The sequence below is a fragment of the Panthera pardus genome, unplaced genomic scaffold (genome assembly GCF_024362965.1).
Source record: "Panthera pardus isolate Hobbes unplaced genomic scaffold, ASM2436296v1 HiC_scaffold_8, whole genome shotgun sequence".
Lineage (NCBI taxonomy): Eukaryota > Metazoa > Chordata > Mammalia > Carnivora > Felidae > Panthera > Panthera pardus.
The window spans coordinates 109012520-109040210 of record NW_026527013.1 but is presented as its reverse complement, the minus strand read 5'-3'; the positions used below and the strand labels follow the sequence as shown (position 1 = coordinate 109040210).

General features: G+C 38.5%; 2 protein-coding genes and 1 pseudogene across 4 annotated transcripts in view; 1 reads left to right on the top strand and 2 right to left on the bottom strand.

The window, feature by feature from the left end:
- The window catches only part of ANKMY2 (ankyrin repeat and MYND domain containing 2), a 37217-nt gene extending 27548 nt beyond the window's left edge, over positions 1-9669 (top strand). For 2 of the 3 annotated variants that reach the window (XM_019443512.2, XM_053898474.1), the window contains exons 6-10: positions 113-327; positions 1120-1255; positions 4604-4732; positions 6928-7057; positions 8491-9669. In XM_019443512.2, coding sequence (XP_019299057.1) covers positions 113-327; positions 1120-1255; positions 4604-4732; positions 6928-7057; positions 8491-8675 — 795 coding nt within the window. In that variant the 3' untranslated portion in view covers positions 8676-9669. The remainder of the gene's footprint in view (positions 1-112; positions 328-1119; positions 1256-4603; positions 4733-6927; positions 7058-8490) is intronic. The other variant, XM_053898475.1, reaches the window with a different exon arrangement.
- On the bottom strand, positions 3381-3560 carry LOC128775819 (U2 spliceosomal RNA; annotated as a pseudogene).
- A 6230-nt stretch (positions 9670-15899) lies between the features above and the next one.
- The window catches only part of LRRC72 (leucine rich repeat containing 72), a 42078-nt gene continuing 30286 nt past the window's right edge, over positions 15900-27691 (bottom strand). Inside the window, exons 6-9 of the mRNA XM_019443511.2 lie at positions 25167-25256; positions 24368-24520; positions 17647-17674; positions 15900-16130 (exon numbers count right to left, since the gene is read on the bottom strand). Coding sequence (XP_019299056.2) covers positions 15965-16130; positions 17647-17674; positions 24368-24520; positions 25167-25256 — 437 coding nt within the window. The 3' untranslated portion in view covers positions 15900-15964. The remainder of the gene's footprint in view (positions 16131-17646; positions 17675-24367; positions 24521-25166; positions 25257-27691) is intronic.

The following is a 27691-nucleotide window of genomic DNA, read 5'->3' as shown; positions in this document are numbered from 1 at the left end:
GAAATCAACCCAAACTGACTGCCTAATTTTGTACATGGAAAAATCTCTCATGGAATTTCTTCTTTTTTTTTTTTTCTCATGGAATTTCTAAGCTCACTGTAATTTCTTCTAGATCGTGATGCTTATAAATGAGAATCCTCTACTGGCAGAAGAAACAGCTCTGAATAAATGCTACAAGGTGATGGATTTGATTTGTGAGAAATGTATGAAGCAGAGAGACATGAATGAAGTGTTGGCTATGAAAATGCACTACATCAGCTGTATCTTTCAGAAATGCATTAACTTTTTAAAAGATGGAGAGAATAAACTGGACACTCTCATCAAAAGGTACTGGGTTTTTTTTGTTTTTTTACCATGTCATATGTAGAACATGCTCAAATGGATAATGAATTATTATGTGAAGCCTCATTATGGATTAAAACATTAAGCCATTTAGCAGCAGTCGTTACTGTTGGGCTCACATTTAGTCTGTAAGAAACGAAAGACGATGTTACATTTAGACTGAGTGGTTATTCAGTTCTGTACTTTCTACAGTGATGCTTTTGTTATCCCCAGTTTACAGGTGAGGAATCTGAAGTTCGGAGAAGTTAAGTAGTGTGTGTAAGATGTAGAAGGTAGCCCAAGTCCAGCTTTGACGATGGGTACACCGTGCCGTAGGTTCCTGGTCCGGATTCGCCGTGGCCCTCAGTGTACCTCCGTTACTGAATCTGCGAGATCTGTGTGTTATCCTTGTTCTCTGAACCACCAGGGATCAAATTCCCTTACAGTCACACTGAGAAAAGTGAACTGTGTCAGAAGGGTGTAACTTCATGAGAATTCTCGCTCTTTGTACAAATAACTGGCATGGTAATGAGTAACTAGCTAACCTGATCATGACAGTTAGTGTGTTTTATGGCAGGGGGTGCTTTTATAAATACGGCTCGGGGCCCATAAACCTGATAAGGCCTAGCTTAGCATGCAGCTAGAAGAGCAGTTTGAATTAAGTCTGTCATCACGACTTGAAGAGACAATGAAAATCTGAAGTAGAAAAGAAGAAACTACGAAAAGTTCATGGGTTTGGCTGTGAGGAAATGCTTAGGGATCAAACTCCAGTTATTTTGTTAAAAAAATATCTTACAGCTTGCTAAGAGGCCGAGCTTCTGATGGCTTTCCGGTATACCAAGAAAAGATCATAAGAGAAAGTATCCGAAAATTTCCTTACTGTGAAGCGACACTCCTCCAGCAACTGGTGCGAAGTATTGCTCCTGTTGAAATTGTAAGCCTCCTCACGGTCACTTAGTTAACTCTACCAGTAAGACCTAATTACTGTATTTTGAACAATTAAAGGCAAGTTCTCTTTAGCATTAATTTATTGTTTATTTGATAGATAAACCAGTACAAAGTCCCACGCTAGATGAAAGGAGGAACTGATTGTCTAGGTTGACGGTTTCTGGTCGTGGGGGATGTGAAGGGATGGTCACGGGGAAGCTGGTTGTATGTCTTCATAAACAATCTCAAAGTGTGTCCCAGCTTCTGAGATTCTACCTTAATGCCTCTGATTATAAATTTTCCATACTTAACAAAATTCTGTTTTTACTTCCCAGCTGTAGGAAGTAAAATTTAACTTCATTGCCTGTTTTTTTTTGTATTTATTTTTTAAAGTTTATTTATTTCAAGAGAGAGACAGAGAGAGAGCATGAGGAGGAGAGGGATAGAGAAAGAGGGAGTGAGAGAGAATCCCAAGCGGGCTCCTCACTGTCAGTGTTGAGCCCGATGCAGGGCTCGATCTCATGAAACGTGAAATCATGACCTGAGCTAAACTCAAGAAATGGACGCTCAACCAGTTGAGCCACCCAGATGCCCCACTATCTGTTCTTTAAATTATTTATTGCCCTTTTGTTATATATTTATTTACGTATTTCATAAGACACTCCCTGGCTTCCTTATTGTGAACAGATTTCTGTTCACCATATCTGCACTAGTCATGCTTTTATATATTTCAATCAAAGCCTCATCAGCCTTTGTCTACTTGGTAAGAAATTGGTCCTGACACTGGTCACATCCATGGCTTCCTCCCTCCCTCTGGCAATGTTGGTTCTCCCCCGCCTTCTCTAGTCTGTCCCATCCTTCTCAATGTGAAAAATAAGGACAAGTCAGGGTGCTTATTTATAAGGGTACCAGGTGCTCCTTTATACATTAGGAATTCATGTATTCAGAACCATGAGATAGGAAAGATCTGAAGAGACCAGATGATTTCATGAAGTTCATGCATTGATTTATCCCTGATCTCCATGATTTCGTGTAGAGAATTTTTACCTTTACTTTTTAATATATGTGGTTATTTGGTATTCAGACTTTTGGAAGATTAAGGTTAGCAAATTATGGGGGTGGTTCATCAATTATGAATGTGCTTTTGTTCACATATTAAACTCCACCTAACCATTAATTAAATTGATAGGGTTTATTTATTTGCATATACTCAGAACCATATCAGGGAGGCAGACCTGATATGTCACAGTGGCTCAAAAATGGATTCCCACTTTTCAACCCAATATCCTTTAATGTTTTTTAACCTTTATTTTAATTTTTTTGAGAGACAGAGACAGAGCGCAAGCCAGGAAGGGGCAGAGAGAGGGATACAGAATCCAAAGTAGGCTCCAAGCTCTGAGCTGTCAGCACAGAGCCTGATGAGGTGCTCAAACCTACAAACTGTGAGGTCATGACCTGAGCTGAAGTCAGATGCTTCACCAGCTGAGCTACCCAGGTGCTCCTCCACCCAATATTCTTTAGCCATAGAGATTATCGTACACATGCTTATGACCTCAGGGTTGCAAGGCATCAGTTGCTGTTCCGCCAAGCTCACGTTTTTATCCCATTAAGGCAGGAAGAGGAAAGGGGTCTGTAGCTAGAAAACAAGGTCTCCCAGAAACCCACTGCCTGTGCGATGTGACCACTCTTAGGTTCGCAGGTTGTCTGGGGAAATGAGTGGTTTTAGCTGATCTAAACCCTGCTGCTCTGAACAAAATTTTGCTTCTCTTAGTGAAGAAGTTGGGGGAATGGATATCAGAGAACCTACTAGCACTGCCTGCCATGTGGCGTTTTCAACATTAACAAGTGGTAGACGACATTACACGTTCAAAGGGGAAAACGGCAAAACTAACAGGAGCCGAGAGTACTTTAAAAAAAGTCAAAGCAGACCAACGTGGGGTTCAACAATTCATTGTAGTTCTGTATCGTGTAATAATGTTAGAGTTTATGCAGTACAGTTATTAATGTATATCCTAGCGATCTGAGTTATTGAGAAAAGGTTTATTAATAAAGATAGTGGGGCACCTGGGTGGCTCAGTCGGTTAAGGATCCAACTCTTGACTTCGGCTCAGGTCATGATCTCGTGGTTCATGAGTTGGAGCCCTGCGTCGGGCTCTCCACTGACAGCACAGAGCTTGCTTGGGGTTCCTTCTGTCCCTCTCTCTCTGCTCCTTCTCCCCACCTCAAAATAAATAAACAGACTTAAAAAATAAAGATAAGATAGTATGAAATGCATTTTACACTTGATCTTAGCCAAAAGGCCGAGAAGCGATATATGAAATGCATTTTAAAACATTTTTCTCTTTAAAAATTGTTGTTCTTCCAGAATTATATATTCTCTCTGGGAAACTATATTTATCTGGAATGCTGGTAGTTGTGAATGTCCCGCGTAGCCACTGTTTACTACCTAAGGGGTTTTGTTAAACTGGCAAGTTTACAAGCCTCTGAAGCAATGCTAATCTTTTCCTGTACAACGGTAACTCTCAGGGTTGCCTGCCACGTCACCTACGGCACTTTCTGCCCACGTGGGTGCCTGGGCCCTCCTGCAGAGGTTTTCATCCCCTCTGCCTCCTGTGGCTCTTGGCTTCTTCCTGTCACAAATCCCAGCAGGAAGTTTGAGGCATAGCTACATTTAAGAAGTGTTGAGTCCGCATTGTAACAGAGTATACTTTTAAAGAAGTTTGGCTTTTGTAATTGACAAAATATATTTTAACTTCTGGAAGACTAGCTAATGTCTCAGTTCTTACAGGCTGTGTTGAGTGTTTGTTTTTAAGTTGAATATCTTTCCATGAGATGAACTCTGGTACCTAAACAAATTTGTACTTAACAAAGTGGATGACAAGGTTGTGTATAACAAGAAAGTTCCTGTCCCCCCAGCAGTGACAAGAAAGGTTCCGTGACGTTGTCTAGCTGTACCATCAATTTTTTTTCTCAAGCAATAATTCACACTAATAGCCGTGCTCTTGTAACATAGGTAAAGGCTGTGTCACGTATAGCCTTATTGACTTTGTCTCTTGTGTGCCTGCTTCTGGACAACATTGTTTATGGAGTATCGTCTCCGTAGTCTTCCCATGTTGATTTGATCTGATTTGATTTGATTTATCTAAAGTTGGCAAGGTGCAGCGAGAGAGGGAGAGAAAACCCAAACAGGCTCCACTCTGTCAGCACAGAGCCCAAGGTGGGGCTCGATATCATGAACCGTGAGGTCATGACCTGAGCTGAAACCAAGAGTCAGATGGGTAACCAGCCGAGCTTCCCAGGCACCCCTCCATGGTGATTTTAAAGTGTATTTTTCTCTTCTTCATGCCTACTCTAGGGTTCTGATCCCACTGCATTCTCTGTACTTACCCAAGCCATCACTGGTCAGGTGGGTTTTGTGGATGTCGAATTTTGCACAACCTGTGGAGAAAAGGGAGCAAGTAAAAGATGTTCTGTATGCAAGATGGTAAGAATGAAGTTCTTTGAAGTTCACTGATTTGGTTTAGGTTTCATATCCGAATTGATAAACTGAGTTTTAATATTCTACATACAGTGATTGACGTTAGTTTTCTAATAGACTCTAATATAGTATAAATTCTATGCATCTCATCCTTTTTTTTTTTTTTTTTTTAAATTTTTAATGTTTGTTTATTTTTGAGACAGAGAGAGACAGAGCATGAACAGGGGAGGGTCAGAGAGTGAGGGAGACACAGAATCTGAAACAGGCTCCGGGCTCCGAGCTGTCAGCACAGAGCCCGATGCGGGGCTCGAACCCACGGACCGCGAGATCATGACCTGGACCGAAGTCGGACACTCAACCGACTGAGCCACCCAGGCGCCCCTATGCATCTCATCCTTAAAAGTAGTTCTGGGAGAGAAGTATGGGAGAAATGTAGTTCTGTGCCTTATCTTCTCTCAAACTTCCATATTGCCACAGCTTCAGTGCTGACCACCTCCAAGAAAAAGAATGCAAGAGAGTGAATACAAAAAAGATAATCCATAAGGGATTGAGGCTGGTGCAGACCTGAGAACCTAAAGTAGGACAGTTCATAGATATGCAATCTCGGCTCTTCTGATGGCGGCTTAACTGCAGTCTCTCCATCATGTCTTCTATGTAAAACTACAACTCCCTTCTTACTGCCACCGATCTTTAAGCTCTCTGGACTGTATTACCCACTTCTGTCAGAATGAACTTTGAAAGGGCATATCTAACCGGGTTCTTCTCCTCACAGATACTACCTGCAAGCATTCATCTGTGCATTCACTTTACACTGTCCATTAAATCAAGTTCCTATTGTTTTTAAGGTTGAAATTCTTCAGCATATTAATAACATTCATCACATTTTGCTTTAACCTACTTCTCCGCTTCATCTCTTTTAATTACTTCTTTGGACCTTGGTTTCTTTATATGTGAAATGGGGTTAGCGTTGTAAGAATTTATTGAGACCATCTATATTGGTTAACTGTTGCTGCATATAAAACCCTCCAAAATTCAGTACTTAAAATGCAGTAATTTGCTAATTTCCCATGTTGGCGGTTGGCTGAGATGGGCTGAGAGGGGCTGGGACACTTTTTCTCCATGTGTCTCTTATCCTCCTTAGACCAGCAGGCGGCCCGAGCCATCTCATAATGATGGCAGAAGTAAAAGAGGGCAGGTGAAAACACATGAGGTCTCCTGAAGTCTAGCCTTGAAATTGTCATGCTCTCTCATTCCTTTGGCCAAAGCAAGTCACATGGCCAAATTGTAAACTCAGTTCTTCCCTTCATTAAAAAGAACTTTGAAGTCTCATGGGAAAATGTAAACATGCAGGGAAAAATTAAGAATTGGGACCAGTGAAACAGTCTCCAGTATGTGTCATCTATTTATAAGGGCCTCGCACAGTGCTTGGCATAGAATCTTACAAAACTCTAAGGTCCATTTGCACAAACTTCTTGCTGTTCCTTGAGCATATAATTCATTTCCCTTCCTCTATTTTTGTACAAGATAATCTGCCTGGAATGCTTCTTTCCCATTCCTCTGTTGACTGACTTCCTTCATTTAGAGGGAGTCACTGCTTCCTCTGTGCTCCTGTTGCTATTACTACACTTACTAGGATATAAATCATGTTGTTGAGTGTCTGCCTTCCTCCACGCTGCCCTATCCAGCTCTTTCTCAACCTACCTTCTTCTGAGATAACTATATCTCCCTTGTCATAGTACTGTATCATTTCTGACACATAGTAGGTTCTTTTTTAAAACAAATTTTTCAATTGTTTATTTATTTTTGAGAGAGAAGTAGAAAGCAAGCAGGGGAGGGGCAGAGAGAGAGGGAGACAGAGTCCCAAACAGGCTTGAACGCGGGGCTTGAACTCACAAACTGTGAGATCGTGACCTGAGCTGAAACCAAGAGTCGGACGCTTCACTGACTGAGCCACCCAGGTGTCCCCACATAGTAGGTTCTTAGTAAATCACTTGTTGGAGTCTTTGGTAGACTGTTCGTTGTATATCCATTATTGTTATAAAGCATGAGCTAAAAATTACAAATCTAAATTAGTGTACCTTATGGTTTTAAAAGAAAGCATACCAAACAGCATTTTTACAGCATAGTTGTTGGTTTAGTGTTATAGTTGGAATATCATGCAGTCACAGCTCTTGAAATGAAATAAACTTAATTGTTTTCAGGTAATATACTGTGATCAAACTTGTCAGAAAACGCACTGGTTTGCACATAAGAAAATCTGTAAGAATCTAAAGGACATTTATGAAAAACAACAATTGGAAGCTGCCAAAGAAAAGAGTGAAGAGGAAAACAGTACGTATATAAAAAGCAAGCTCATGGAGAAGAGGAATGATATTATTAATATTAACACAGGGCACCAAGGGACGGAGTATTCTCTGGGGACTGAGGAAACTTGGAGTTGACCAGCATAAGAATCACACTTAAATTTGTCCCTACTTTGGGTTGCTGGGATAATGTCTAGAATATGGTTAGCCTAGAAGTCCCTGGAAAACAAAGAGGTACAGAATTTTAAGGAATAGGGTTTATTCCATATTCTACATTTGGACTCAGGAGTGTACCCTGCAACAACAGGACTTTAAGTGAGTATTCACTTATCCTCTACTCACAAAGGATTTTAAGGTCTTCGACTAAGGAAATAATTACATTTCCCCTAATGGCTACCCACAGATTTTAAGGTTGGGAACCTTTAATTTTTTAAATTAAATTACAAAGCTGTAGGTGAAATTACAGAGCAAATTTATAAATTACAGATTACATCGCAGACCTACTGTACAGATTAGGTTTCTATAAGTGTCTGGGCATAGAGTTCCCTATTATTTTTTTCTCTCCCTCCCTCGTGAAGTATATGACTCATTTTCATCAGAAACAGTGAGTTGCTTCAGCAATGGTTCACAGACCGTAGTGGAAAACAACATCCACTCTATGCCCCACCCCTGAAAATATATCATACGTTCTGGGGAGCGCATCTAGTTTGAAAAAGTGGCCCAGGTGTCTCGGATACAAAACACTTCCCCCTCCACCCCTTAAAAAGCTGTACTGCCTTTACCACTTGCTTGAGAAACACTGTTAGTAGGATTGAATGATGTGCACAAAATGAAATTTAATTTATATAAATAAATTGTTACGAGAACAGCCAGGCTTTCTGCCACGCTTTCTCGTGTCTTCTGGACCAAACTTCTGTATGCTCTGTTTGGAGGGCAGAGGATAGCAGCTGGTCTCGTACCAGACGAGCAAGAGAGTAAGACTGTCAGGAAGCATGGGAATTCCCAGTTGCGAAGCATCAGCAGGTGCCATATGCTTTTCTAAATGTCTCACGCACCTCTACTTCCCACCAGGGTAGGATAGCCTTTATTATCCCCCACTTTACAGATGAGGAAACAACCTCGTACAGGCCATCACCTACCCAAAGACATCAAGGTAATTCACGGCAAAGCTGTATTTAAATGAAGATTTTATCAGATGCCAGACAACCATTTAGATTTCAAGGCCCGGCTGTGGAGCCAGAGGCCCGGGTCCAAATTCTGGTTTGCTCCTTCACTCTGAGTTGCCAAACCCTTCTCTTCTCAGTTTCCCCATTTGTAAAAGTCATGATAATGATAATAGAGATAATTTACCTCACATGGCTATTGGGAGGATTAAATAATTTAATACACGGAAAGCACTTAGAAGAGTGACCGACATGTGGTAGGAACAACAAAATGACTTTTTTTTTTTGTTTTGGTCAGATGGCAAACTTGATGTCAATTCTAATTGTGTTAATGAAGAGCAGCCAGAGGCCGAAACGGGAACTTCCCAAGAGGATTGTAACCCCAAAGAGTCTGTAGAAGGGGAGGAAGAACGTCCTCAGAGTGAAGTTGGGTTGGAAGGCTTGCAGGATGCTCCTGCAGGTCCACAGGCATCTGAGGAGTAAAAGCCAGAGCCAGCACCAGTGTGGATGGTTCGTACCCTGGCAGGTAGCTGGAAATCTCATGCGACTGTATCCTCACTGCCTCGTGATACCTGCATGGCACCATGGCAGGATTCCATGTTTCCTAGAATAGACGCTTTCAAGCAAAGCTCTGTCTACCATGCCCTAATTTCCTCGTGCTCTCTGTACTGTCATTGGACCGATACCACAAGGGAAAAATTTTTATTTCAAACTATAGAAGAAACATTTTTATTCCCTTTCTGAGGCCAGCTTCCCTGCAATTGTTCTCAAAGCAAAATACATCCCTTAAAGAAGAAATAAAATATAGGCTGTGGGGAACAAAGGACCCAGCAGAATAGGTGTAGGAGAGAGATTTTCAGGAAGGAAGGATTTTTTAGCCACTGAGACGGGTAGTTAGATGAATCATAATTTATATGCGAGTAAGATGAATATAAATAGCATTTACAATAGTGAAGCCCTGCTTATTAAGATGCAATGAAATGAAGAAAAGTTGTATGTTACAGGATCTGTCCCAGTTCAACCCATTGTAGTTTTATATAGGAATTATCCTGAGCAGTCTGAACTTTATATAGTTCCTGTGGTGACGTTGTATATACAGTATTTGTACCTTCAGAAATGTTAAATCTCCCAGAAGGAACGAAGGCATAGCCACAGTTATCTCAGCATGTGCTTTAAAAAGGATATTTCATGAAATGTTTGATTCAATAATGGCTAAACATAGTGTGTCCGCAGTTATGAAACTAATTCACGTGCCATATTCCACTTGAAAGGCTTTTATCTTCCCGTAAGCTTTTCATGTGGCTCTTCCTGTCCAGAAACTGATTTATAACTGTCACTTTTAGAATGTCCCGGCACCGGTTTTTAGCTTACACAGTACCGAAGCAGGCTAAGGTGTGATAGCCAAAGACAGTGCCGTGTTTCAGAGTTTCTTGTGATGATTGTAAAATAAATTGTGCCTACTGTATAACCAACTCTACACCTTGTTTCCTGGTTTATTGCTGTCAAGGGGTGGGAAATATTAAAGAAATAATAGAGGACTTAATTTTAGGAATTTCAGCAAATACTAGAGAACAACGTAATAAGTATTTTAATGTGCACAAATGCAAATCACAGTGACTAAAATTCCCACCTCACTTCACTGATCACATTCTTCTATCTTGCTGGTTCTCCTCTTACACCGAATGACTTTTCTCCCAGTCCCAGTACTACACCTGCACTCCCGCTACCATGCTGTTCCCGGAGGACTTCTTGGGGGCAAATTCAGTGTGAAGGGTTAACTGGTTGGGAATCAGGCAGACTGCACCTAAACTTGCCAGTCATGACAAGCCTCCCTTCCCTTGTCAAGGCACCTCGTCTGCGCACTGAGAAACATTCCGCTTTGACTCGTGTGATAGTCCTCCTAGGCTCTGTTCTCCCACCAATCTGTTTTATACCTGTGTTATCTGATTGTTTTTTCGTGTGTGTTGTCGCCATTTTGTGTTACCATTACGATGCCTGTCTTCGGATAACATGGAGGGTTGTGAAAAAGCAGGAGGAAATAGGAAAATCGAGAGATGTGGCGTTGTAGAGGTACCTTTTCCCTTCATTGAAGTGAATGCTAACATGAATCAACTCTAACACCGCTACAACCCCCAGTGGACAAAGAAGACTTCAGGTATAAGCCATGTCAACATGAAAATTTTCCATAGATGTGATTCAGGGAAGAGGTGGTCAGAAGATGGAGTTTAAGACACAATGGGGTTGGTTCTGATTATAATCCCTTCCTTTGTCATACTTCAATCTCAGAGTGATATTTCCAATTAAGATAGGTGGTCATCCAGTTCATTTTTTTTAAACCGTGTTGAATTACTTTTAATATGCTATGAAGAAACTTCTCAAACAAAAATATGACCTAAAGGATTAAGATAGTCTTATTATTCCAATATGTTTCATACCTAGAGCTGATGTAATAGAATATTGGTCAGCGGGTTTACTAGGAAACTGGATTTTGCTTTTTGATTCAATAGGTGATAACAGTAGTTAACACTGAAAGTTACTCTATCCCTGAAGTTATCGTTTTTAATCTTTATAACAAGCCTGTAAATTAGACTTTATAACAAGCCTGTAAATTAGACTTTATTTTAAGCCCCATAGCACAGACAAGGAAGAGGTCAATTAACTTATCCAAAAGAACAGAGCTGGAACTCATCCAGGTCTCCAGTTCTGACCACTCCATTATATACTTTTACTATGTTACCTTTGCTGTAGTATCTCTGCAGATATAAGATAATAGAGCTCTGAAGGCAGGCCATTATTTTATAGGATTTAATGAATATTTTCCAGGATCTTTAAAACATGACTGATTTTAGTCATCTATCACGTACATGGGTTTACTTGAATTTTAATATTACTGGGTACTGAACTTCATAGAAATTCTTCAAGTAGATATTCCTTTTTTTTTTTTTCCTAAGTAGGTATTCTTGCAGTGTTTTTATCTTCTCAGGATCCCATCTCACCTGCATCTGAAGCCAATGAGTGCCCTTCTTGAGTGGGAGCTTGTACATCTTCCAATCCAGGTGTTTTTATGGTTGCTACTGGTAGCCGTGACCTGCTTCTTTGACCACACCCAGGCCAATCAGAGCACTTCCTAGAGGTTTTACATTCCTGAAGCTGAAGAGGGGAGGCTTTTTTTTGTGTTTTGTTTCTCTCTTACAACAGTGATTAAATACAGGGATTCAATTCCAGAACTGTGCTGACATGTGGAGGCACCTGAGAGAATACAGCTATTGAACACACCCAAGCTGGCAAGGGATAGAGGGAGGGAATGCTGTTTGAGCTGTTGAATCCACTGAGTTCTGGCAGTCTACACTGGGCTTACATGGTTTGGTTACATGAGCAAATTTCCCATTTGGATATCTATAATTTAAAACCAAAGAATTCTTACTAATACATTTGTGACAAGTGGAAGACAAATGAGACCAAATTTTTAAAGTTAAGTGCATATAAATAGAGCTAAAAGGAAAATGAAGTCATATAACTTAAAATTTTGAAATTTATATGCTCTTAGAACATACAATAGCAGTTCAAGGTTTTTGATTTTTGTTTTTTGTTTTCTTAACAGTTCAAGTTTGGAATTAAATCATGGTTATCATTTTGGTTGGAAAGGAAACCACCAATGCAAGGTGTTTTTCTTTATGAATGTTTTTTCTAGGAAAACTCATTTGCTTGAAATTGTATAGAAATTAGTGCATATTTATATAAATTGTGATAATACTAAAGCATTATTTACATAGATAAAAAGCAATATCTTAATTTAGTAAAAAACAAATTTCTTCTTCTCATAATTCCTTCAGCAGATAAATAGGAGATTTCTTTTCCTCTAAAAGGTAATTCTGGCCTAGTTTATAGGGCTGTTTTTTGGAATCCTTTAAGGACTTTCATGAATACATGAAGGCATCTTTTGAATAAAAGCCAAATCATAATTTGTCTAGAATGAATCAGGTAGCTACATAACTGACCAATTCAAGGCAATGTATCTAGATAATTCATAAACTAATATGGAACCACTTAATTCCAGGATGATTTGACATGGGTAAGATTTAAATGTGAAAAAAAATGATCATTCTCTGAAAAAAACCATGAGAAAATTCTTAATGACTGCCTGGAAGGAGGCCTTCGTAAATAGGATCCTAAACCCAGAAGCCATAAAAGGAAACAAATACAGCTACACTTAAAACATAACCTGAACACTTCTGCCTCTGGAGAGGTAGAGTAGACATACTTTTCTCTATTCCTTCTGCTAAGTAAAACTAAAATCCCTAGATATGATACATCAAACATAAATAAGAAGACTTCTCCATAAGGTGGAGAAAGAAGGCAGACTGGCTGGGGACCTCAAGAGCCAGGCAGTGACATTCAGTTTGTTCTCTTGAGATTTTTTTTTTTTTTTTTTTTTTGCCTCATATATCCCAGTTTTGATGCTGAAGAAGCTGGCAACATGGAAATACCAACACTAAAAATAAAAAGTCCCTAAAAAGGCCTACTGGCCTGCCTTGTAGATTTGTGACTCAAGACTGCAACATCAACTCATTCTTGAATTTCTAGTCTACCTAGGCCTGCCCTACAAATTTTGGATTTGTCAGCTCCTAAAATGGCATGAACCAAGTCCTTGAATCTCTCTCTCTCTGTCCCCCCTTCTCTCTCTCTCTCTCTCTCTCTCTTTCTCTCACAATATATATATAGGATATATATAGGATATAGATATATATAGGATATATATACATACAGTTTCTGTGGAAAGTTTCTTTGGAGAGCCCTAATGCACCAGGTGTCTTACTTTGGGCAGTTATATAACAAATAACCTGTATATAACATGTATATAACAATAAACATGTATATTTCTCACAGTTCTGGAGGCCAGAAGAGATCAGAGTGCCAGCATGGTCAAGTTTTTGGTGAGTACCCTCTTCCTGGTCTACAGAGGGCCATCTTCTTACTCTGTCCTCACATGGTGGAGATAGGGTAGCCAGCTCTCTGTCCTCTTAAAAGGGCACTAGTCCCCTTCATGAGGGCTCTACTCTCATGACCAAACTACCTCCCAAAGGCCCCATCTCCAGATACCATCATGTTGAGGGGTAGGTTTCAATATACAAATTGGGGGGGGGGGGGGAGGAGGTGGGGACACATTCACTCTGACATCAGATAGAGTTCATAAAGGACACAGCTGCTCCGGGGATAAGAATAACCATTAGATCAAGCACTGACTTTGAGAAAGCTACTCTACCTAACACCTTACATCCATTTATGTAACTTAATACTTGAGATTTAATGAGTTAACTATGATTACCATTTTAAATAAGAGGAAATGAAAGCTTACAGAAGTTAGCTAACTTGTCCAAATGACGACTAGTAAGTGGAAGAGCTAAACTGGGTCTGATTCCAGAGCTGCAGCTTTTAGCCGCTTCCCTATCTACATCTATATAATATTTTCTCTTTCCTGGTCATGAGAGCTCCTGACGGATCCTAATATACTTTTGACCCACATCAGCTTGCATGTTCTCTTTTGCTTAAAACAAAGAATTTAATACCCTCTCAACTGTGTGTTCCATTTTGATAGAGTTTTAGGTTACCTCAGTAAGGATCATGTCTTTTATTTTGTGTTTCTGCCTAAATGGTGTTTTATTACAGTCACATCCATTCAGTAGCCCTTCATTACTGAATAAAAAACATTGAGGAGTGCATTTTAAAGCAAATCTTTTTCTTCATACAAATGAGACATCTTTCCATTAGTTCCTTAAAAAGGAGATTAAGTAAAATTTGCTAGCCATATTTTTGTAATTGGAATAATTTTTTCATCCTTTTCAGTTGCTTGCAGGATTAAAAATAAAATATCAGGCTCCATATTTTTTTTTACAATTCTTTCAGTAGTTAACCTGGAGATTACAATATCTCATCTTAAAGTTACTGCAATCTATTCAAAATTAATACTGCTTATGCAGTTTATGGGCCAGCTTAAATCGGATCCCAAATGTACCATTTTCATCATGAAATAGGTTGCTGTTCTGCCTGCTCAACATTATTGCTTAGTGGGTCTGATAGTGCTCCACTTCTGATGAGTAACGTTAGTCAGAGTTCCCTGATGTTCTTTGATCAGATTCTTAGTACTAGGATGGATGCAGTAGCATGCCTAAAACTGCTATTTGAACAATTACTAGCTCTCTGCTGAAGGTGGTATGGCCTTATTCAAGAACCTTTTGAGGCTGCACTGTGACTTTCTTAGAGTTTGCCAGACTTCACAAATCATCCTTACCTATCATAAATACTTTCAGCACCATGGATTATACCAAGTTATTCTGTTACCTGTTGCTGTATCAAGGACGCTTAAATTACACTGAAATCGATCAGCTGGAAGCATTAATAATCATTATCTCATATAGTTTCTGTAGGCCGGAAACCCAGGAGCAGCTTAACTGAGTGGTTCTGGCTTGGGGTTTCTCAGGAGGGTGTGGTGCAGCTCTTGGCCAGGGCTGCAGTCATCTGAAGGTTTAATTAGATCTGGGGAATCTGCTCTCAGGATGGCTCTTTCTTATGGTTGTTGACAATAGGCCTCAGTCTCTCACTGGCTTTTTGAAGTTGACCTCAGTTCCTCACCATTGAGCCTCTCCAGAGGATTGTGTAAGTGTCCTCATGACGTGGTAGCTGGCTTCTTGCAGAAGTGATCCAGGAGAGACAACAAGAGAACATTTCAGCTCTTACCACAACCAAATCTTGTAAGCCATGCACTATAACTTTTGTCTTGCACCACTCGTCTACATCAATGCCCAAATCTCTGGTTTTTCTTTCCCCCAAGTATAACCCTCTGCCAAGGATCATGGCTGAATTTTCAGATTCTGGCTTTGTACAGAATCCTAAGTGCCCACAGGGGAAAGGAGGTTACAGATTCTCAAGGACGGTTCACTATTCCCGCTAGGGCTTTTGTCCCTTGCCTATTTTGATTTCAGCCCCACCTATAGTGTCCCACTGCGGTGGTGTCTCAGCACCACCAGATAGGAGGAAATGTCACTCTGCTCTTTGTAAGCTTTGATCTAGCTCTTTAGCTTAGCTGGGGAAAACCAGCAATGCATTTTGTCTCTCAGTACCAGGCAACTGCTAAAAGCTTTTCTGGTTCCTCTTTCCTCCAGCAGCAGGCTTCAGGATAGGCAAAGTTCAGACCACGAGTCCACACGCAGAACTGGCAAATGCCTTCAAAGGTGAGATAAAACGACAATAGACTGGATAAATAAATTGTGGTATGATCATACAATGGAATGCCGTACAGCAATGAGAATGATAGGGCTGTTGCCTCATGGGTGAATTTTACAGTATTGAGTAAGGGAAGCCAGACACAAAGTAACTCAACTTTTGTGATTCCATTTATATGCCTTTCAAAGACACACACAATTAATTTATGGTTTAGAAATCATAACAGTGGCTAGGTAATAGGTAATAAGAGTGGTAACAGACTGAGGAGGCACTTCACATGCTGGTGATAGTCTATTTCTTGTTCTAGGACTGCTGTTACCCGAACATGTTCATGTTTTGAAAACTGTTGAGCTGAACATTTAATGATTTGTGTACATTTCCATATACATGTATTACTTCAGCAAAAATTTAAAATGTGTAGGAATTGTATTGTTGGTGTTTCTGTTTACATTTACATATTTCAAATAATATACTAATTATACAATATACTTAATCACAGAGAAGTTTAATGAAGAACTGGAAACCACTAGGCTTTCTACAGATACCAGGGTTTATCTCAGTGTAATGGTGAGCATTTGAGCAGATTCTGTGCCTTGCTCATCAAGGTATTTTTCCTCTCGTGTTGAAACTGTGTCCCAGTTGAGGGAGGTAATAGCCATAGCTGATCTCTTCATGGACCTTACAAATACAGCATCTTCTGGGTCATCAAACACAGTTCTGCAAAAATGGCAGTAATGTCAGACAAAAAAGTCATTAAGCCAAAGTGAAATTTTGATTTAAACAAATAAATGAAATCTTGCCATTTGCAAGAACATGGATGGAACTAGAATGTATTACGCTAAGTGAAATGTTAGTTCAAGAAATACAAATACAGAATTTCACTCATATGTGGAGTTTAAGAAACAAAACATGAACATAGGGGAAGGGAAGGAAAAATATGATAAAAACTGACAGGGAGGCAAACCATAAGGGACTCTTAACTATAGAGAACAAACTGAGGGTCGTTGGAGAGAAGTCGGGTGGGGAGATGGGCTAAATGGGCATTAAGGAGGGCATTTGTTGGGATGAGCACTGGGTGTTATATGTAAATGATGAATCAGCAAATTCTACTCCGAAACCATTATTATACTATACGTTAACTAACTTGGATTTAAATTAAAAAATAAATAAGGAAACAACCCTCCCCCCCCCCCAATAAATGCCATATTTTTCTGTGTTATTGGTAGCATAGTACCACTAACAACTCTTGGCTTCTACTGATAAATGACTTTCAGACTAAGGAATGATATTTTTATTGTATATATTGTTTATTTTTAAAATACAGTTTTTAAATATATTTGGGATTGGCTGTTCCACATTCATATGTTCATGATTTAAAACCAGTGTTAAATGAGATTATTAAACTATTTGTAGATGTCATATGCTTATTAGTATCTTAACTACATTTTATTAGAAAGTTGCTATTTCTCTACATTATGCTATATTTTATTATTTTTTAAATTTTTTGTTAAAAAAATTTTTTTTATTATTTTTGAGAGAGTGAGGGGGAAAGGTGTAGAGGGGAGGGGGGGAAGAAGAGGGTCCAAAGTGGGCTCTGTGCTGACAGCAGAGAGCCCAGCATGGGGCTTGAACTCACGTACTGTGAGATCATGACCTGAACCGAAGCTGGATTCTTAACTGACTGAGCCACCCAGCTGCCCGTACATTATGCTATATTTTATAAGTGTTCTTGGCAATAATATTTTTCAATCCTGAATCCAAAGGAAAAAAAAAATACCTAAGTGTAAAATTTAAAAAGAATTAATGACTTTAAAATTCATCAATGTTCTTGAATTTGAAATGTTTTTCATAGTTTAATAAAGTATTTACTTTTGAAAATATAAATTCCCATGAATATAAAATGTTAATCTACATATCTGCTTTCACTGAACATATTTAGAGGAACATTAAACATTTGTAATTTTCTAATAATTCTTAGGTTTTATTTTTTATGCACCAAATCAGCTTTTCATTTATTTCTGGTTATAATAATAATATTAAAAACCTAAATATGTAAAATATGAATAAATAGCTTGAACTTATTTATCACAGAAAGACAGAAGTTTTTCTCATCTATTGAAGAGTTAGTCGTTTTTTAACTCATTAAAATCTATTTGGGAAATGAAGATAATTTAAAGTCAATACAATTATGAAATAATTTGATAATAAAAGTAAAGTTAAAAAAATCACTTACTTGTCTACATTATTCGCAAATGAAAAATCTATAAAAAAAATACATTTCTAAGTTAGTATTTTCCAAATAATTATTCAGCTTTTTAAAACGGTAAAACCGTGCTATAAAGGAAAAGTCTGGAGCACAACTCTCTGATTTTTGAATGACCATTTAGATAAATAATTCAATCCATCAAAAATGCCTTGACGCTTAAGCTCAAATTGAACTTTTCTCTTAGTTATAGTGCCTTAGGTTTGCCTTAGGTTTGAAGCAAGTTCTTTAATTCAATACAGTTCTCAAAACTCTGAGAACAGAATGCTTAATCAATTAAGTTACCAGTGGAATCCAAGTGGGGATTTTTGTAATTATGATATTGAGTCTCATGTGCAGAAAGTGATCCTTTTTCTCAGATAGACACATGAATCTATAAATGGACTACCAGACCAAATGAGGAGAACTGTTTAGGGCAGTTTAAACCTTTTGAATTCTTGGCATTAACTTCAAAGAAATAGAATAAACAAATCCTAGATCACAAGAGTCTCCATCTTCCCTAGCTTTGGAGCTCAAAGGCTAGTCCACAAAGCCGGGATTTCTTATGGTATCTTCCAGAGACTGTCATTGCTTTGTTCATTCCTCTCCAGAGGCCTGGTGCCAGGCCAGACATGGAATGTACCAGCACCTGTTGGGCCACCAAAGCCCACAATACCACAAGCAGCAGGGAGCACATAGCCCCTGCCTTAGAGGAGTTCATGGAATTGTTCCCTTCACAAATGGCTGACCATTCCATTTCTGATTTCCCCAGTCTCTCTTGCTGCATTTTTTTAAGAATTTACATTTTACTTATTTATTTATTTATTTATTTATTTATTTATTTATTTATTTATTTATTTATAAGTAATCTCTATACCCATCATGGGGCTAGAACTCACGACCCTGTGATCAAGAGTCCTGTGACTGAGCCAGCCAGGCACCCCTTCTATATGTTTTAATTATAAAATGCTCATTTTGCTGATAATGAATATAAACTAGAAAATAGTAGAAAGTGAAATCTCCATTTGATCTTTCTCATTCCTCTTACCAGAGGGATCACTATTAAGAGTTTTGTGTGTAGATTTCCAGCCTCCTATGTACATACACATGTGTACTCACATATGTGAACTCAGTTCCAATTTTGTCATACTCTGCATTTTATTAGTCCATGATGTATTTTTCTTATACTCAATACCCCATGGAATAATTCTAAAGTGCAATGGTTCATGTTGTAGGAATGTTCCATCACTTAATATTCTTCTATGAAGGACCATTCGGTGTTTTCATTATTTTTTCTTTTACTTAGAATGTTTCATTGAGCAGCTTTATACATAAATCTTTGTTGTTATGTGCAAATACTTTTGCAAAAGAGGCTTCAAATTTAAATGCTGTTTTGAATGGTTTGCACATTTTATATGTTGGTGGATGCTGCCATATGGCTAAGAAGGTTAAACTAGTTTACACTCCCACCAATAATTTATAAGTTGTGCTTTTTTCTCCCTTAATCTTTACTAACCTTCTCAGCGTTTGCATATCTGCAGGACGAAATTGATATCTCATTGTTTTATTTTCCATTTATTTGCTCACTAGTAAGGCTGATTATGACACATCACATTTATTTCCTTCTCTAAATGTCTTGTTCATAGCTTTTGTCACTTTTTTTTAAAATTTGGAGTTTACAAATTGATTTATAGGAACCCTTTAATATAATAGGAATTAGCTTTTGCCTATTGTATATATTGCAAAGATTTTCTTTTAATTTTGTTCCTATATCATATAATGGTTGTCATTTTTATGTAGTTTAAATCTGTCAACTTTTCATTTTTATGGCCCTGAGTTTTGTGCAAAGCTTTGATTGTACTTCGTCTCCTTGGGATTATAAAAGTTTTTCTTTTTTCCCCCATGTACTTTTCAATTCATTTATATTTAGATATTTAATCTCTCTGGAATTTATTTTTCCTTATGATGTCTCCCGAAGAAAGTGGTTTTTGTTTATTTCTTTGGCGCAGAACTGCTCCGTGGCACAACTCCAGTGTCCCCCAGTCATGGCTTCCAAAACCTGCTCTGCTGACTGTTGATTTTTGCCTTCACAAATTCTTCTGACTCTGCGGTTTTCTCGTTGCCAACCAATCTCGAGTTCTCACATTGACCCCTGGTACCTCTCTGAGGCTTCCTGCACAAATAGCACTTGGCATTTGCTTTCCTGGATGTGCCTCATGTCGTTGCTTCTCAGAGTCAGAGATGTTTTTAAGGCCTGGATTCCCAAGGCTTCGATCCCCCAGCTCAAAAGTTTTAATTTTTACTTTTGTCTGGATTCTGGCCTCCCTGTCTTATATCTGGATTCACCCACTCTGCTGAACTATCCATTTGCTAAATAGTCTACATGAATTTTGTTGTTGTTGTTGTTTTCTTCTTCTCTCTTCCTGAGTAACACGCCTCAGCTGCTAGGCCTAGGCTCTGGGACATCATCCTCAGCTTGGTCTTAGCCCTGCAGTTCCATCTTGTTTGGGGGAGAAGAGCAAATACAGAAATCCAGCAGTTCTACTTAGACCACTACTAGTCATTTAAAAATGTTGGGGCGCCTGGGTGGCTCAGTCAGTTAAGCGTCCGACTTCGGCTCAGGTCATGATCTCGAGGTCCGTGAGTTCGAGCCCTGCGTCGGGCTCTGTGCTGACAGCCCGGAGCCTGGAGCCTGTTTCAGATTCTGTATCTCCCTCTCTCTGACCCTCCCCCATTCATGCTCTGTCTCTCTCTGTCTCAAAAATAAATAAAGGTTAAAAAAAAAATTAAAAAAAAAGAGTTATTGATATTTTCATTTATTTTAATCTCCCTTAATGTCTATCCCTATTTAGGTAGTTGGTGGGAAATCCCCCAATGTCTACTTCCTTAAAGCCGTATAAAAGCCCATAGCATTTTGATTCTGAAGTTATTGGTTATCCTGCAATAAGCATGATAATTAATGGAAATCGATGCATGTCTTTTACCCGTTTTACAAGGATGGATACGTGGCATGTGAAGAAACTACAAGTTGACCTCACTTCTCAAGCTGTTAGAATATAATTGGTTTCTTTCCCAGTATAAGGTTAAAGATAATGAAATCAAAACGTGGTGTTAAAATTACCTTATGAACAATTTTAAGTATGGTTTCTTCCCAGTTAAAGGATTCAGAGTCCTAAATGTGCATGTCACAGCAAGATGAGATTTATATAAAAACAAATATAGAAACTATAAAACTGTAAGACATATTTTAAAAAACTTACATAGTGGGTTTTATTAGTTTCATTGTACATGTTCAGTTATTAAGATAAGCTAAAGTAAGCCAGGCTAAATATTGGGCTAAAAATACTATTTAGTTGCTCTGATATATTGGCGTTTTGTAGGAAATGAGTAGATTAGGGCCATCCTAAGTTTTAGGAGCGCTATAGGTAACATAGCTATGAATTCAGAAGAACAACTCTCAGGTGCAGTGAAACACTCTCCGTATTCTTTCTTCCTCTGATTTCGTTTTTGGAGGTTTAATATGAAAAGTAATAAAGAGAATAATAAAAGGATAATAGTTTTTTTTCTGCAATCTCGTTGCACTAAAGAAAGGTAAAGCGCTAAAGGTAGTGTTCAACCGTCTTCCTCATACTTGTAATAACAGTAGCGCTGAAAAACAGATGGAATGGCTTACATTGTTTTTAAGAGTGTGTTACCTATTTTTAAGAGTGGAGATTTTCTATCCAGAGATTCACTTCCTGCCATAGCATGGCTCACTTGCACTAATCTGATAACATTCAGTTTGTGTATCTTACATGAAGTGAAAGAAAAACCTAGGAGGAGACTAATAGAACAGTTCAGTTTTTATCACGTCCTTCATATGTCAGATAGGGTGGTGGCAGTGTGTGTATATAATGAGTGTGTGTATAAGAGTCGTGACAGCCAGAGGAAGATATTGTCTGTCCCTAGTTTTAAAAATCAGAAAGCTGAAACAAGTTAGGGTCAAGATTAATAAAACTTCTACTTACTAGCACAGCTGGTATTCAAACCTAGGGGGAATCTGATCCCAAAGCTTGTGTTCTTGCCTCTATGCTAGTTGTTCTCTAACTGGGGTGTATATCAGAGTCACCTGAAAGGCTTGTTAAAACAGCTTTCTGGGTCCCATCTTTGAGTTTCTAATTTAGTCGATCTCTTTTGGGACAAGAATTTGCATTGGTCGCAAGTTCTTATGCGATGTTGCTGTTACTGGTTTAGGAACCACACTTTGAGAACCACTGCTCTACACTCTACTGCATCCAGAACATGTCCTATGGACATTTCTTCCATTCTCTGGGACATACAGTGGGTAAAGGGACAAGTTTAATGACATCTTGTGGAAACAGTCATACAAATTGATGCATTCTACAATTTAACTGGCCTGGTCCCTAAAAGAGTCGTGGAAACAAATTGCAAAATTTTTAAATTTAAAAAGAGTAAAGGTCCATAACAACCACATGTTGTTAGGAAATTTAATTGGATTCTGGTTTGAAAGAGCAGCTATAGCAGCCATCTTGGAACAACTGGGAACATTTGAATATGTATTATTATGTATTAAATAGTATGAGTACACTCATAGTTTTTTAGGTATGATAATGTCATTGGGGCTATATAGAAGAATGCCCTTATTTTTAAACTTAGAGGCTAAATTATTTAGAACTGAAGAGTCGTGATACCTGTTACTGAAACATCTAAATGGTTCAGTGGTATTTTGAGGTTTTCCAGTTAACATGGAGATTGGGGATGGCCAATCAGATGTAAGTAGAAGCTTCTGAGGAGGTCGTTCTTGAATAAAAAGGCAAAGCCTCATTTATGAAAGGTGGTGAATATGACAGAATATTAACAATTATTGAATATGTAAGTGACATTCTTTCAACTTTTCCTATGTTTTGAAATTTTCACATTAAAAAGTTGAGAGGAAAATCTTAATTTTGCCATTCTTTTCCTCTTGCTCATTTAAAAAAATGTTTTATTTTTGATAGCGCGTGCAAGCATGAGTGGGGGAGGGGGGGAGAGAGAGAGAGAGGGAGACAGAGGATCTGAGGCCAGCTCCGTGCTGACAGAAGAGAGATGGATGCAGGGGTCGAACCAGGGAACTGTGAGATCATGACCTGAGTTGAAGTTGGATGCTTAGCTGACTGAGCCACCCAGGTACCCCTCTTGCTCATTTTTTACTAGCTTAGCTAGTTGTAGAATTTTTGATTGACAATTACTTTTCCTCAGCTTTTTAAAAGCATTGGATCTGGGGCACCTGGGTGGCTCAGTCAGTTAAGCATGTGACTTCGGCTCAGGTCATGATCTCGTGGTCCATGAGTTCGAGCCCCGTGTTGGGCTCTGTGCTGACCTCAGAGCCTGGAGCCTGCTTGGGATTCTGACTCCCTCGCTCTCAGCCCCTCCCCCGCTCATGGTCTGTCACTCTCTGACTCTTAAAAATAAATAAACATTAAAAAAAAATTTTTTTTAAAGGCATTGGATCACTTTCTTCTGACTTCCATAATTGCAGTTGGAAAGTTTATTGTGAATCTATAACTTATTATGTTATAGGTAATCTACAATTTTCAGTCTATTTTTAGATCATTTTGCCTTTGGTGTGGATTTTTGACATTGTTATATGTTATTTATGTCTTTGGATTAATTTTCTGTGATAAATCTAAAGGTTCATATCATTTGTCAAATTTGGAAAATCCTCAGTTGTTATCACCTCAAACATCAACTTATGCCCAATTTCTCTATTGTTTTCCTTCAGGATTACTAAACTGATGCTGGACCTTCTGTTTCTAATGTCTCCTTGTCTCAACAGCTAATTAATATTTTCTATCTCTTGCTTTCTCTATACTACATTCTGGGTAGTTTCTTCAAAATCTTTTTCCATTTTAATATTTTTTTCCTTCATTTCTAGAAATTTTTTTTTTTTTTTTTTGCTTGTGGTTTTGCAAATCTATGTCATCTCTTTGGCACAGTGTCATGAGTAAAAGGGTTTTGTCTTTGCATCTTTTTTGTACCTCCTTGTGAGGCCTGGCTGTATAGCAGTCACCTTGTAACCATAAATCACACTATGAATAGAGCAAAAGATAGATGTATTCTTAAATACTGATATCATTGAACTTTGCACTAACCCTGAACACCCTCCCTTTGTACTATTTGCTATGTGAGAAAAATCTCTATTTCCTTAAGTCAGTGAAGTTGGATTGCTGTTACATGTAAGAAATTAAATTCTAACTAACGAAACATCACTGAAAATATTCAAATTCTACTTGTGTATAATGAGTGTGTATATATGAATCCAACCTAAATAGTAACAGTGATTACTTCTGGGTGAAGGAATTGTAGATGATCTTTATTTCTTCTTAATATTTTTGCCATATTATCAACAACTTATAGCTTTAATTGGTGAAATTGTCCAGTGATAGTGGTAATAATAATAAACAAAGCTTATTTACTGAGCCTTTTATAGTCACTAGATACTAAAGGAAGAATTTCAAGGTAATATCTCATTATTATCACATTACCTCATTTAATTTAATATACATAAACAGATAAAATTGCATATCACTTTAATTGGACTAATAAAATTGGAGAATATTTATTCACCATGTAGGGGCTTAGCTTATTGTCAATTGCAGCCATTATTATTATAATCAAAGTAACCAAAAGTCTGAGGAATTTTAATTTCATTTTTCTTCTGGTTTCAAAATACCTGGAGGTATTCTCTGAGCTGGTTTTTGCTTAAACGGTGATCTAGGATTCCAGGAGGCATCTACTTTTCCTCTGAATGCTATTGATTGAACAATATGAGCCTTTTTGTGATTAAAAATGGTGATCATTGATCTTCTTTCCTTCTCTGTAACTTCTGACAAATGCAAATAGTAATGTTAACTTTGTAGCATTATAGAGAAGCAGAGAGATTCAGAAGATAATTGAACACTTGGAAAAATGTGTTTATCTGAACTATGTCATATGTGAACATCCTGTCAGAACTGCGAAGGGCTATCACAGTTATTTCCTTGGAGGTAAAAGAGGCCCCCTAAAGGGTAAAATGTAACATGGTGAGGTTATTTTTGTGGTTCATATAAATGGACATACTAGTTCATCTACAATGTGTAAAGGTGTATTCACAAAGAAATTATCATTGATTATATATGTCTTAATATATATATTTACAGGAATTCAAAGAAGGCCTTAAGAGATTTAGTCCATTTCTCTCATTTTTGAAATAAAACACTAAAATGCTGGGGACAAATGATTTGGCATCCAACACATGTATGTCAAAATCAGGGCAAGGAGACCAATCCTTATGCTCAGTTAGATGGCCTTTTCAATACAGTGATCAAGAGAAATAATTCCTAAGCTAGGGAAAATTTCAGAACAAACATTTTGAAAATAAATAATTGAAAGTCCATTTACAAAGAAAATTATTTTCAAAGACTTTCAGCATTTTTAAGCTAGTGAGCTAGAAGACTGTCCTTCACTTATTTCTCTGCCAGAGGTGTCCTTACGATTTCGATCAAGCAACTCTACTCCTGGAAGGTGGTAGATTATATATAAACGGTACAGGTTATATTGGCACAAAGGGTTTTGGTAGAGACCTGCAAAGAGAGAATCCAAGTTTAGATGTCAGATTTCAAAACAGGTTTCATGTATCACTTGCTAAAATATGGGAAATTGCAGAATTAATATGAAACATAAGAACATGTAAAACTCTGCTCCATGGACCAAACCAATGGCCCCACTAAAACTCACTTTTCAGAGCGGCCCTTTTTTTCCCATTTGTTAAATACACTCATCCAACAAATATTTCCTGAGTGCTTACTGTATACTAAGAACAGTCCTAGGTGCTGGGGACATAGCGTCTACCCCATCTACCACAAATGATGAAAATTTTAACATGGCTATAAGTTAATTAGTAAAGAAACGACAAGATATCAGCTCTGCGGAGGCCTTAATGCTGCTGTCTGCTGAAGTATTTGTTCCCTCGGTTCTCTTCTAGTCTCAAAGGTCACAAAGGTGGCTGTGTGGAGACGGGCAGAGATGCAGTACACTGATCTAATATCGTTTTCTTCCTCCACTTTAAACCATCGCACGCAGTTCAGATTACATAAATACCAGTGGCGGCTTCAGAGCTCAGCAGGAGCGGAGCTGAACAGGTGCTGATCTTGCGTCTTGTTTACCTCTGGCCAGAAGCACGTGCTTCTGGTTTCCTTTATGCAGGTGCTGTGATACCTAATGAATCATGCTGTCTAGTACAGTGGCCGGAGGTGGGAGGCAAGCGCATGTGGAAGAGCTCCTGGCGTTTCTGACGTCACATACTTTAGACATCAGCGTGCAGGTGCATTTAAAAAAAATTTCAACTAAAGTTGTGAGAGTCTTATTTTCGTGGAGTGAGGTATCTTCCCTCTTCTTCCCTAGGTGTGTGAAACAGGGTTACTTTAATACAATGTGAAAGAAAGCTTTCATGATTTCCACTTGAATATCTTTAGCTACTGGATTCTGCCAACGTGCAATTTCTAGAAAAACACTTCGGGAAGATACATCTCGTGAGGAGAACCACTAGGTGGCAGTAGTAGAAAGAGTTCCAGCCGTTGTGCGACTACATCGCTATCACAAAATGGGGCTCGTGTACTGTACATGTTAAATTTAGGAGTAGTGCTCTAGCATTGGACTGTAAAATACAGAGACGCTTGATAAAAGCATGAAAACCCTAAGCATCATAAGCCCAGGAAAGAACAGTTGGCAACATGAAGAAGGTGGGGGAGTGCTTCAAAGACAATGAACTATTTTGATAAAAACTGAAAAAGTTGATCATCTGGATGTTTTCCCTGTAGGTTATAAAACATTTTGATATTTATCATATAAACACAAACTTTTCTGGCTAATGAAACCATTACATGTAGCTATTCCCTGTGGAAAACTTGAGCTTTACAGGGACTTAAAGTAGGCAATGGAAGACACCTGGTACATAATAAACAGAAGCAATCAGAATGAGGAAGGCATAAAAGAAAATGTAGATCCAGGAGCAACAAAGAATTTAAAAGAAAGGAAATATGTATGCATTGGGGGAAATAAGAGGAAAAAATGAAACAAAATTTTCAAGATTTCTTGAGTGACAAAAATGGTTTAAATTGTTAACTTGAAAGGAATTTAAAGTGGTAACAAATAATTATTACTACTGAACAGGGAATAGGACAGATGTATATTAAACCAGTAATAAGGACAGGTTTTTGGGTTTTTTTGTTTGTTTTTTTTTTTACGTTCATTTATTTTTGAGACAGAGAGAGACAGAGCATGAACGGGGGAGGGTCAGAGAGAGGGAGACACAGAATCTGAAACAGGCTCCAGGCTCTGAGCCGTCAGCACAGAGCCTGACGCGGGGCTCGAACTCAGGGACCGCGAGATCATGACCCGAGCCGAAGTCGGCCGCTCACCCGACTGAGCCACCCAGGCGCCCCTAAGGACAGGTTTTAAAAGATCCACAGGGATCATGTATTGGAGCCAGAAAGAGAAAAGAACATCCTACAAGGATGTAAAAGCAAAACACAATTGTTTTTAATGAGAGTTTAGGAGGAAGAAAAAGTCACAGATGCTTCAGTGCGGAAGCCTGTTCTTTGGTTACCGTGTTGGAGAATCACATCTGATGCTTCATAACCCTATCGTACATTAAAGATGGGGGGGGGGGGGATAGTCTGCCGTCGCCTGTGATGTAAATCGAAAATGTAGCTATGACGTTTCCTCTTGGTACACCCTTCCCATTCTCTTTTCCCTCTGAGAACATTCCTATTTCATTTCTTTTGGCTTTTTTTTCCTAGCCTTCAGTTAAGTAACTTCTTTATGTAAATTGAAAACCAAGCTTCGGCTCAACAAAACATCCAATTTAGATTTACTGCTGTTAGATTACTTATAAAGAAGGTGTCTCAATACTGAAGACTTGATGCGTTCATTGTGGCTCACCATTTATCTCATTCTAAAGTAAAATCTAAGTGACAGCAAGTCAGAACACTGGGCTCTTAGCCCAGCCTCTGCTTAA